Here is a 12,728-nt window from a genome sequence, read left to right on the forward strand (position 1 = left end):
TTTAGCCTAACACCAGTGAATGAGTGTTTTGAAGTTATTTTTCACAAATATGACCCTGCAGATGTGTTCAGCATGGTCTATTTGCTAGGAAATGACACTTGGATCATGTTTTTTTTATACAAAATATGATTTTTAAGCATTGAATACCATATGAAAATTGTAGACCATCGATTTTTAAAATCTTATAACCTACCTGTTTGTCAGAATCAGACGATCCAAGAGTCGATTCCTATACAATCAAGCATGTAGATCACAGCTGTATGGTCAGGTTTAAAAAAATAGAAAAAACCCTTCAAAAGCCCGGTAGGCTGACAGTAGGCAGCTACCACTTAATACATATATATATATATATGAGAAAATTCCATCTCTTGCTTTTTCGAGATGGGAGGTGGTCTACCGGGTGGGCTGGCTACTGTCGGTAACCCATAATAAAGAAAGCAAGTAAAATAATAATAAAAAGAAAAGAGACAAAAAATCCACTTTCTCTTTTGGAGGGAAGAGAATAACTTACATCTTTTTTTCTTGCTGAGGATGCTTAGGAGCTCCTTAATCTTGGGTTAATATCAAAGAAGAATAAGATCTAGATCTGCTAGAGTTCAGGCTGGATTTCAACATGCTGGTATCTTTCTTTTCCTTTTTCCAATAAATTTTGGCATTCTTGTGATAGACTGAGAAATAAAGAAATCCCTCATTTTCACTGATTTCCAAACAAAATTTTCTCAAAGTTTTGTGTTTCCTTTGAGTTTTCAGAAAGATTCATTCTCTTTATCTCTCACAATTGAGGGAATCTTGGACTTTTATAGAGCAAGGTCTATAGGTCTCTCTCTCTCTCTCTCTCTCTCTCTCTCTCTCTCTCTCTCTCTCTCTCTCTCTCTCTCTCTCTCTCTCATTTGTGTGCAGGTGAAGGAGTTGGGGTTACCGTTCATTAGCTGCACATAGTTTTATCTGGTTTGCAAGCTTTAACAGTTGTAGCAGAGTCGAGAAGCATCATGGATGACTTTGAAAGCGGCTCAAACTGGAGGCAGGAAAATACAATCTAGAACAAGAAAATTTTGTTGTAGTGGGATGTTTGATGTAATTTTTTTTACTGTTCAATCTCTGCTGCATATAATTGTTGTTTTGTGTCATTATTTTACTATGGTGGTGACATCACCATGTTGTGTAAACTCTTTTTAAGGTTGAATTAATGAATTTTCTTTATTTTGAAAAGAAAAAAACTTACATGGCAAGCTTTATTTACACGACAAAAATGTTATAAATAAATGAAAATGCTAGAAATGACAAGAGTTTGATAGTTCAGTCTTAGGCATGATGTGATAAAGCTTGTCTAGTTTCACCGAAGTTTCATTTACTTATTCCATCAGCTGGCCAGGGTCAATAGGTTTCCTTCCTCCGCGGATCTTCACAGGTCGGTGAGAGGCGGCATTCATTGGTAGTCTTTTTTCGGTTATAGAAGTTCAGGCGAAAACCCCATTCGGTAGAAATGAAAGGTGCCTCGAAAAAGCAATGGAATGGAGAATCCTGTTCGTCACACCTGTTCTTGCACCTGCACCACTTATGTTCTGCTTCCCGGCCTTTTTCCCAACCTCCACTTAAGGGTGAACCCCTCTTTCCCATACACATCCAGGCGGAGCAGCAAGCAAGATGAGTAGTTTCTAGTGGACGTGATTTTATATTTTGAAAGAAACTTTAGCACCATTTTTTAGAAAAATAAAAATGAAAAGCTCATGCACTTGAGAAACTACTTATTTTCAAATTGAATTACTAGTGAAAACAAATGACATTTTTGGTATGATTCTAAAAATTTGAATTTGGATTTGGGATGAATATCATGTTTTTTCTTTTGGTGCAAGTCAAAAGACTGAAATGCATGGGCAAGAACAAAACAAGAAAACACCCAGACAAAGAAGTGCCAACGTTACCGATTCCAAAAACTCTGCGACCTCAAATCTACCTGGAAAAGGTAATGTCAGTTATCCCGTTTGTTCAATTTATTCAAGTTTCCCATCTCCACTGATTAACTCTCACAAAGAAGAAATATAAGACATTTTCAATTTGGTTCAACTTAGGCAAACAAACAGAAAGGGACAAGCCAACAACGGCAGAAGTGGTGTTAGGCTGACAAGAAACAGCCCATCTGCTGGAACAGAGTGAGGTGGAGCTGGGATTTGGTAGGAGCAACAAAGAAACAGAAAGGACTCCACCAACAGAGAGAGAGAGAGAGGCACCGGGTGGGAATCACAACTTCCCACTAGGTCTCTATTGCAAAACCTGAGCAAGAGAAACTGGAGGAATCCGAGGAAAGACCTGCAGATCTTTCTCTCTTTAAGAGTCCAGAATTCTGGCAATTCTAAGAGAAAACGAACAGACTAATCTCTTCCAAAACAACAAAAACTAAGAATTTTTGACATGTTTTGCCATAAATCTGATCAAAATAAGAGATTTCTTGATTTTTTGGAATGGAAAGTTAACTGAAAGTTGAAATCTGGCAGGAACTCTTGTAGATCTAAATACTCTCCGATCTTAACCCTGCATTAGAGAGTAGGAAGTTCTTGAGCATCCTCAGAAAGGAAGGAAGAACCACCCAAAAGAGAAAGAGGAATATCATCCTCTTTTTCTTTTTTGTTTTATCTTTTTTTTTTTAATTTTATTTACGGTGGGTTACCAGTATGATTTTCTTTGTTGGTTCATATCGCCGACCCCAATTGTTTTGGGATGAAGGCGTAGTAGTAGTAGTTGTTGTTGTTGGTGGTGGTGGTGGTGGTGGGTTACCAGTAGAAGCTAGCCCAAGGTTGTCAGAAGCGGAAGCAAGAAACAATACACGAAGCGGAAGCGAGAAGTGATGCATTTCAAAATGTATAGGAAGACAAACAATGTGATATTACACACCGGGTAAATCATTAACCCTCCACTTGTTCTTGTAAATTATGGCCAATACCAGGTATATAAGCAGTGATTTCAAATCCAGAGGTTAATCGTCCTCTGGCAACTTTACATAAGGCAGAGTTTGGTTTTTTGGGGGTGATAGTGGAAAAGTTGACAGATAAGTCACCCTTACTATCACTCTATAAAAACATCAGATTTTCACCTCATATGACTCATTCAATTTTTTCGAAGGAATCAGAGAAATAGAGAAAAATAAAAGTGGTCCTAGGAAAGCGAGGAATAAAAAAAGCAATATAACAATTGAATGAGAATCAAAATGGAACACAAGTAAAAACTAAAACAAAAGTGATTATTCTTAAATTTCATGATTTTTTACTGTAAAATTAAATTTTTAAACAAAATCTGAAATCGATGATTGCCAATTTAGAGAAAGCACATAGAAGTGAGTGAGAAGCGTGAGAGATAACACATAAAAAATATGAAAAGTAGAGTGAGAAAACATATAAGAAGAATAGATGAAGCGTGTGAAAAGCATAAGACAAGCATGGGAGAATTGAGATTCCCATCAAGTTTCAGAAGCGAGGAGTATCGCGCTTCCGAAGTGAGTTTCCAGGAAGCGGGCTTCCCACTTATCTAAGAAGCTTCAGATAACTCTAAGCTAGCCCACCTAGTAGACCACTGCCCATCTCGAAGAAGCAAGAGATAGACGGTGGATAGCAACAACACTGCAGGCCCAGCATTGCTGCATAAAACCTGCTTTTATATATATATATATATATATATATATATATATATATATGAGAAGGTGGTAGCTGCTAACCACTATTCTAGCTAACCATCGTGCTAAATGGGCTTTTGAAGGATTTCCCCCATCTATTACTTAAATCCTATGTCACAGGGATTCGGCTAGAAGGGTGCCGCACCCGCGTCGACGCGACTCGACGCAGGTGTGGCACCGAGTGCGGTCAACCCAATCCTGGGTGCGTTGACCGCACCCAAGGTCATTTTGGTCCTTTTTTTGGATTTTTTTTAAAAAAAAAAATTGCCCTATGAAATGGGCTGCGGAATTTAAAAAAAAAAATCTGATGACAGTTGCTTGTTGTTGCTGCTCTTGTTTTATAAAGGGGCACTTGTGTCCACAACATCTGACGAGTTTTGTTGGCATCCCATGCTATTCCTGCCTCCAAACAATTAATTTGCAGTGTTGGAAAACATATTGTTAACTTGGAAATGATGATCCTTCTTCGTCAAAAATTTTCTCTCTCCATAATAAATAATAATGGTGGTGGTAGCCTTGGTGGCTATTAGTATTCACCTTTCTCCTGACGAGATGGGTGCTCTAGCCGTAGCCTTGTGTAGACCTCTCTTTTCCACATGTCAAATCCAATAAATTTCTTTTAGTTGTGATCTGTGTGCAACTGTATATAAAATGAAATTTGAAGAACCCTAGGCAGTGGCGTGGCAGTGGAGTCGTAGGCCTCGTGAAGACTCTCTCTCCAACAAACCACATCAAACCTTTCGCTTATATTTTTTTTCGTGAAGACCAGGGAGTTTTAGACATGATTGAATCATGACAGTCAGCAGAACGCAGCAGGCTGGGTCGATCAGATTGTCAATCCTTTTGGTTCATCAATTTTGTCCTGTTGTGCCAAAGTACACAACAAGCAGAACGTGGGTAACAAGTCTTCAAACAAACACACCAGCAAAAAAAAACTGGACCCCCGACCCGCGCCGAGGGAACCCCCAGACCCCCTTCTATATATATATATATATATATTTACATTTTTCCCCTACCGCACCCCCGCACCCGGGTTTTTTGGAAGTGCCAAATCCCCGCACCCGCACCCACACCCGCACCCACACCCGCACCCATGTGACATAGCTTAAATCTGACCATATAAATGTGTTTGGCACAGTTGATTTACTAGGAAAGGACACTTGGATCATTTTTTTGATGAAAAACAGGAATTTTTAAGCCTTAAATATTTAGGAAAATCTTAGACTGTCGATTTTTTGAACCTTATAAAAAACTATCTACGTATCGGAATAAGATGATCCAAGAGTCGATTCCTATAAAATCAAGCATATAGAACGCATCTGAACGATCAGATTTAAGGAAAACATGGAAAAAAACCTTTGAAATTCTGGTTAGCATGGCAGCTAGCAGCTGCCACCTTCTTTTATATATATATATATATATATATATATATATATATATATATGTGTGTGTGTGTGTGTGTGTGCACGCACGACAATCAAGATTCAAGAACAAAAATTCAAGGGGTAAAAACTCAACGAATGACCTCTGATTGGGGCTAATGCCAACTTCACAAAGAAGATTCCACTAGGGAGATCATCAAGTAGACTTTCTTCATTAAAAAAAAGGCTTCATTGTCCCCCTAAGCCTTGCATGATGAGTTTCCCCAAACAATCATCACAGAATTGACCCAAAGTCAATACCTACGCAAATACTATTTGCACCCACTATTGACTTTATTTTTTATTAGAAGGTGTCTTTCAATCCGTTGATAAAAATATATCCACATAGATAAAGCAAGAGTCAGAAAAAATCTTCAAAGAAATTCAGTAAGAATAAGATCCCATCATTAGGATGGAAATGTAAAAAATGTAGATTTTTATCAACAGAAACTCATGTTTGTTGAGTTCCACAGATATGTTCAGTAAAACAATGATGAAAAGATTTACTCTGAGAACATAAGTAAAGTTTCCGTGTTTCTAGCATAAAACAAAGATTCATTTTAATTCCATGAAACAAAGAAAATGCCCTGATCATATCTATGAATTCCTCTCAGTTACAAATATTGCCACATAATTATGTCTACGGACTTGGGAAGATGTTTCCTTCCAAAATCAATCAAATAGCATGGATCAATTAGAGCATTGTTCTGGATAAGGATGAGCACAGGCGCTGCAGCAGTGTCTAAGTATGAATATACAGAAAAGAAGATCTACATGGTTGCACATTGTCAAAATTCAAGTGACAAAGAATACAAGGCCCTTTTCTTTCTCTTCTTAGACGAAGAACCTTGGTGGTCTTCTTCAACAGAGTCAGAAATCCCAAATAATTCATGAAATAAAGAAACATGAAAGCTAAATCTAAGAAAAACAAAGAACATACCATGGCCTTTAACTTGATGGCAACCGTCTTGGCATCATACTGGTTGTTCTTTATTTCAGTAACAAATTCACCAAATGATGCTGGCACAGTTAGACCATCTGGAACTCCCTCAGCATTCACCTCATTGAGCACCTTATGTAGATCTCCAACCAGCTTCTGCAACAGCATGGGAAGATGATGTAAAATACTGAAATATGCCAAACTCGGCACTATTGAATTGACCTCTAAAAGGAAAGGGAGAAAAAAACGAGGAAAGTGTTTTTTTTAGAAATCAAAATTTGCTGAGATGCTGAGCATGAAAAAGCCAAATAAAAAATTAAGACTCACCATAGAATCATCTGACCTCCCAAGAAACCTCGGTCCCCATCGCCTGCCTAAACAATCTGAAACAAAATGAAAAAGCCACATATTATACTCTTATTCATAGTAGGCCGCACCAATGTGCTTCACATCAGCCTAAAACTTTCCATGAAGATCCCCAAACAAAACATGGACAATTGCTCAAGTACAACTACATATCAATAAAAAACAAATAAAATCAAGATTTATAAAGGATCATAGCTTATAGATATTTCTTGTGAGCCACAATTTTTAGATATATATCAAACGAGAGAGAGAGATCATCAACAGCAAATTTCTGCCACCACCCTCCCCAAATGAATACCTAAAACTGTTCAGCGCCCCCGTTCTAGCTGCACATGATCTCTGTTAAAGCATTCATCGTCCAAGAAGCTCAATGACCAAAATACTAACATCCACCCACACCTAGTATAAACTAAATCTCAGCTCAAAAATACTGGGAAAAAAACATAATAAAACCGAGAGGGATTCAAGATCAGCCTCCGACCATTCGAACAAGGGATCACAATTCCCTAAAATCAATTCAAAATCGAAAACCAATAAAATATTTGATTGAACAACCTAAACACAAGAAACCAGCTGAAAAAAATGATCGAAATTTCCGATACCCCATAAAGAAAACTGATCGAGAGCATGATTCTAACCCAATACAGATCCATACCAAATTCAAATCCACGATCCTTGAAAAAGCATCACCAACCAACAATTTGAACCCCAAAAACTAGAAAGAAGGTGAAATTACCCAGAGAGGAGCACTTGTTGACGCCTTCGAGCGTAACGACGGCCGTCAAAATGAAGATGAAGGGCAGGAGAAAGGCGAGGATAAGCATGGTGTGAAAGAGGGTCCGGTAAGAGATGTGACGCGCGGCCACCTTGATCTTCATGAAGTCGAGGAAGCCATTGGTGGTCGAAATTGTGATGGTTCTCATGCTAGGAGAGATGTGGACCTGCATTGTACTGATCCAGCGGTGGAAGGGTCTAGGCGCGGAGCTCCCCTAAGGGAGGAGGAAGGGATGATGCAGAAAGATAGGCATCGGACAGAGGATCGAAGGGGAGGAAACGGAGGAAGAAGGAGCATCTGGGTCGCTTTGATTTCTGGATCCGGGGGGAGAGAACCATTTTTCAGAAAGAAGGGTGGAGGCAATCGAAGGTGGGCCGGTGGTCATCCATGGCGTAAGAGAGAGGGAGAGAGAGACGACCCAATTAGCTCAAGTTATTACTTGGAGAGAAACTCAAACGCCCAATATTCACCTAATTAGCTCTAGTTATTGCTCTATCTCTAACTCTAGTTATGGTTTTTGCAAAATGGGGATCTCTCTCTATGATTATTTGCAAAACTGGTCTCTCTCTCTCTCCTTTTTATGATTTTGCAAAATGGGGATTTGATGTGTATTGATTCTTAGTTATTGGTACGAGTGATAGTGGGGGAGTCAACCAACTTGGTCATGTGGGTTGGCACGTGTTAAGAAGGGTGGTCATTGGTCTTGGGGGCTGGAAGCATGTGGTGTGTATTTTTTAGGGTTGACGTTGGCTTTTGAGGGGGTTAAAATTAAAACATAGGGCTCACCTTGGTTTGGGGAAAAGGTGTCAAGCCATGGAACACCTGGGCTCCCTAGTAGTAAGGAGGGGTTCAGAAATGTGGGGCTAAAAATTGGAACAGTGTGCCCCCACATTTAGGGCGAGCTTTTTTATGGCCTTGGTTTAAATTTAGGTCGGCCTAGAATTTGAGGAAGCATATGGAGTTTTTTGCTTTTCCATTTTTTGATTGAGTAGGTGGATCAGATGTGATGATGAAATGCACATCATTTTCATATAATATTCATGCATTTTTACATATTTTGAAGGTTTAAAACTCATATATTTATGTAATTAGGTAAAAAAGGTCTTAGTTCAAATTTCACTCAAATTAGAGTTAAATTGAAGAAAATAATGCTTTTTCAGGGTTTTGGAGTGGATTTCGAGGCCAATTGAATCCAAATATGACTCAAGAGCTTAAATTTGGATCTTGGACTGAACTCAAACCGTGTATATCTATAAACTCATATGACCCAAAGTGTTTTCTATGAATATTTTCCAAAAACCTCTTTTTCTAATGCAATTGGGTAGTTAGCTATAAATAATATATAGTTTAGCATTTAGCTAAAATTAAGTTTACAATTAGGTAGTTTTTAGAATTAGGACTAACTTAAGATATATAAATAGTTTTAAAAAATTAGGTTAGACATTTTTGGATATCTTGGAGTTGCCACCCAACCCTTTCTCTCTCTCCCTCTGTCTCCCACACCCCCCTTCCTTTTATGCATGTGTCTTCCCTTCTTCTTCTTTATTTCAATTCTTGTTGTTGTATTCTTTTACGTGTTGTTGTTGTTCTTTTGTAGGTGTTGTAGAACGTGTGAAAATTTGCCTCGGTCGTGTGTCGTCTACACCAACGTGGGTTGGTCGTGCCTCTCAACATACGGCTCTCTTCCTCTCTTCTTCATATTTTCTCTTAATTCGGCTTCCAAGTGGGTGAAGCGGTGCTAAGAAGAATTGCATTCCATTGAAGAACATGTTGGGCATGATTTCAAGCTCCATCAACTGCTCTTCCTCCCCCCCTCCCTCGTCAGACGACCCTTGAGGTTTGTCTTCCTCACCCCTTCTTCTAGTTAGATTGAGTCAACCCTAGTCGAGTCATACCCAAATTCATTTTTTTTCTAATTTTTTTTACAGCAAACCTTTGTCTGCAAATCACGTTTTTCAGATGTTAAAAGTGAGTCTAGTATTAGTTTATGTCTTTTCATTAATTTTGTTAAGTTGTGAAAAATCGGCTAGATTCAATCTAGTTGATTGTGAGGTCTTGACGTTTTTCAAATTTTAGGTTAGAATGTTTTTATTGTTCTAATTTCAGTATATGTAATTTTTGTTTTGTCAGCAGTAGGGTCTGGTTTTAATCATTGATTAGTGTAGATTAAACTTTAGATTTAGTGTATTTCAAATTTTTATTTTGGTAAAAATCATTTTTGTATGGGTCTTAGGAAATTCATTTTTTTATGGGTTGTGGTTGTCATCCTCCTCATAGGTCTGGCAGTCATGGTTGAAGCTCAGAGTTGTATGATAGGTTAGGAAAGTCTAATCTGTAATCCTCAGAGTCTAGATGCATTGAATTTAGGTTTTTGGTAAGTTTTGATCCATAGCTAATTAATTTAGTTTTTATAATTTATTTTGTAGTATGGTTTCGCAAATTTTATTTCATTCCAAGTTAGTATATGCATTTAGTAAGTTAGTAGCTAGGTTAGTATAGAGGTAATTAGCTTAGGTTAGTTTAAGATTAATAATTCAAATTTTGAAGAAAGGGCAAATTAGTATTTTTCAAAGAAGTTGTGAGTTTGGAAAGTTGTGGGGCTTTCTAAAAATTGTGAAATCAAATTGGGAAAAGCTTTTTACCTCATTTATGAGTCCAACCAAGAGGATCTTTTCCTCTTTTTAATTTAGGCAATAGACTTGAATTTCAAATCTATTCTTAATTTTTTCTTGAATTGCTTTAGAAAGGATATCGAATTTTTATTCAAGCTTTAGCCAAATCGTGTAGGCCCAATACGGCAGGCGATTTTGACTTTGAAAGGTCAGAATTTTTCTTTGGAAAGAATGAAAAGGGTCCACCTCATTCCAAATTAGGCATTTTGTATTAATGCCTTCCTTTATTTAATTACTTAGATTAGTATAGTTAAGTGCGTATTTTCTAAGTTAGGAAATATTGACTTAGGTGTGTAGAGTAATGCTTGCATTCATTAATTAGCATTGCATGTTAGTTAGTTGAATTTCATTGCATTTTATGATTTATTTAGACACTAAATAGGTCCCACCTAAAGGTTGGCTCAATTTAGATAGCATTCATATTCATTAATTGATGTGTGTAGGTTCATTAGTCTTTAGTTAATAAGACTTTCCAATTGTAAGTTTTTTTTTTATTGTCGTTGTTACTTAAATCTTAGGTAGGTCCCATATAGGGGATGGTTAACGTTGATATGTGTTTAGGATTAGCTACCACTAACATTAGGTTAGGTTCGTTCAATTGAACTAATTGCTTGATCGCTCACTTGTTAGATTAAGATTTACCTTTTATGTTAAGTTAGGTTTTATTTATAGTTTTAATTTTTAGCATCATTAAGCTTTGTTTCTGATTATTTTAGCTGAATATAGATTTGTTAAGTCTGTTATTGCATGAGTCTACATTCAACAGTGCATGAATTAAATGCTTTCATTTGAATAGTGAATTGAAATTTTGAACCGAATTTTATAGTCAGTTGCAGTCATTATTTTATGTGTAAATTTTCAAAGTTTTTCAGAAAAAATGGTTTTATTCTCTTCATTGGTGTGTTGATTGTTTGCAAACCAAAAATCAGCTCAATTAGAGTTGATTTGGTCGGGTTTTGAAATGTTTTTCAAAAATAGGTTTTTGAGGATTTCTAATTTCAGGACAGACTAATTTTCAAAATTTTCTCGGTTTTGAAATGCTTATATCTGGAGTGTCTAGATGAATTTTTAGATTCTGTAAAAAGGGAATTAATTCCTGCACGTGTTAGAAATAGAACAAAACAAATTTCATCAATTTTGGAGTTTGTTTGCCCCTCCAAACTATCTATTTTTGAAAACCTATTAGAAATTCAATTGTGTACTTTAGCGAGGGCAAAACAAACATTTTCCTAATTAATTAGTTTTCTGTATTTTTTGTATTTTTCTGTAGAATAGTTAGTTTAGTTAGCTTTAATATAAATTAGTTAGTTTTATTAGCACTTAGAATTTAGCTTGTTTTTATTTTACGTATAATTTAGTTTTTATTAGTTATTTTTAGAATTAGAATTAGTTGTAATTTAAAATTAATTATAGTTATTCTATCACTAACTGTTGATTTTATTTTGTTTAGGTTGATAAGTCTTCTATAGGTTAAAAGGTTAATTACGTCAAGCGCGAGAAAATTATACTTGGTGAAATAATGAAAATGTCCCTGCTATCTGGAGAAGGCTTGAGCAACCTAATTTAGCTTTAGTTAATTTTTTATTTTTTAGTGTGTAACTTAATTGTAGTTATTTATTTCATTGAAAATTTTAGAGATAATTAGAATATTATCTCGTTCCCTGAGAATTTGACTCGTACTCACCACTAAAGTGGAAAGTCGGTTTTTATATTTTTGGTTGACGGTTTTCAAAAGCTTTTATTGAAAAACATGTTTTAAAAATACCATTGCAAAAAGTACAACAAAGATGCAAATGGATCAGGACATAAACTGACCCCACAATTTTGAGCCAGACCTAATGTAAGCTTGATCAGGCTTGGTTTCTATTATAGAGGCCTTCCTACACTTTTTAAAAAGTGAGTGTTGCCTAGGACAAAGGCCTTTATCCAGCTATCATGTGTTTGGCTTGGATCAGACCTGTAAATTGGTTGGATTCCATAAATTCCTATCAATAGGCTCAGTCCAATCATATCATGATCCTTCATGGGATAGGACCTACATTATGGTTCCATAATTTCCTATCAATAGGCGCAGTCCAAGCATATTATGGCTCTGCAAGGGATAGGACTTGCATTAAGGTGGGTCACTTCAACCCTAGGTCTATTACAAGGAAAATTGGTTTATCATAATATGTCATGTTATATATTAAATATCATGTTGCATATCATCACATTATGTTTCATATTAACATTTAATGCAACCAATTAAAGCATTATGATAGAAATTTACAACATAAAATTAGGTTGACCTTATTCCAGATTTGTTCATCCAATGTAACAACGAGATGACTATCATGTTGGTGTGGCATTTGGATGATGGCCCCTTATGTTGAGTGGGGCCTTGAAGCTTGGATTGTGGTCCAAGCACACCTTACTTGGATCTAATTGAGCCACTAAGTATGGATCAGGATCACCCAAGAGCATTGTTTGGATTAGGAGCTAGGCCGCATAAATTGGGATCACATCAGAGGAGCAGCTTCTTCATTCTTATTTTGGTATGCATCTTTTGGCTATCTCATTTGGTTTTTTTATTCATTACTCTGTATAGGGAGAAAGAAGACATCTCATTTATGACTTCCAAGTAATTTAAGGCCCTATATAATCTAAATTGTACTCCGGTCTTGAATAACAAATCTTTCGTTCACCAGTATAATGATATATGTTGTTATGTAGTGTTATAATGCATCAAATGCATGCACGCACTTGTTAATATTTATGCATGAGTTGTGGTTAAAAAGAATCAATGTTGTGCCATAAGTACATGTATGTATATATATATATATGTGTGTGTGTATGTATGTATGTATGTATGTATGTATGTATGTATTGTATGTATGTGTGTGTTTGTGTA

The 12,728-nt window shown here is 36.5% G+C and overlaps 2 protein-coding genes across 3 annotated transcripts in view; one reads left to right on the forward strand and one right to left on the reverse strand.

The window, feature by feature from the left end:
- The window catches only part of LOC149813163 (uncharacterized), a 47,011-nt gene extending 45,794 nt beyond the window's left edge, over positions 1–1,217 (forward strand). Inside the window, exon 3 of the transcript XR_016428316.1 lies at positions 901–1,217. The gene's annotated coding sequence lies outside the window, so the exon portion shown is untranslated. The remainder of the gene's footprint in view (positions 1–900) is intronic.
- LOC149813164 (putative galacturonosyltransferase 13) overlaps positions 1–7,589 on the reverse strand; it is a 42,807-nt gene extending 35,218 nt beyond the window's left edge. For both annotated transcript variants that reach the window (XM_089991866.1, XM_089991865.1), the window contains exons 1-3: positions 7,128–7,589; positions 6,353–6,408; positions 6,026–6,181 (exon numbers count right to left, since the gene is read on the reverse strand). In XM_089991866.1, coding sequence (XP_089847992.1) covers positions 6,026–6,181; positions 6,353–6,408; positions 7,128–7,338 — 423 coding nt within the window. In that variant the 5' untranslated portion in view covers positions 7,339–7,589. The remainder of the gene's footprint in view (positions 1–6,025; positions 6,182–6,352; positions 6,409–7,127) is intronic.
- Positions 7,590–12,728: the final 5,139 nt, after the last annotated feature.

Source organism: Nuphar pumila, chromosome 16, assembly GCF_984573655.1.
Source record: "Nuphar pumila chromosome 16, dmNupPumi1.hap1.1, whole genome shotgun sequence".
NCBI lineage: Eukaryota > Viridiplantae > Streptophyta > Magnoliopsida > Nymphaeales > Nymphaeaceae > Nuphar > Nuphar pumila.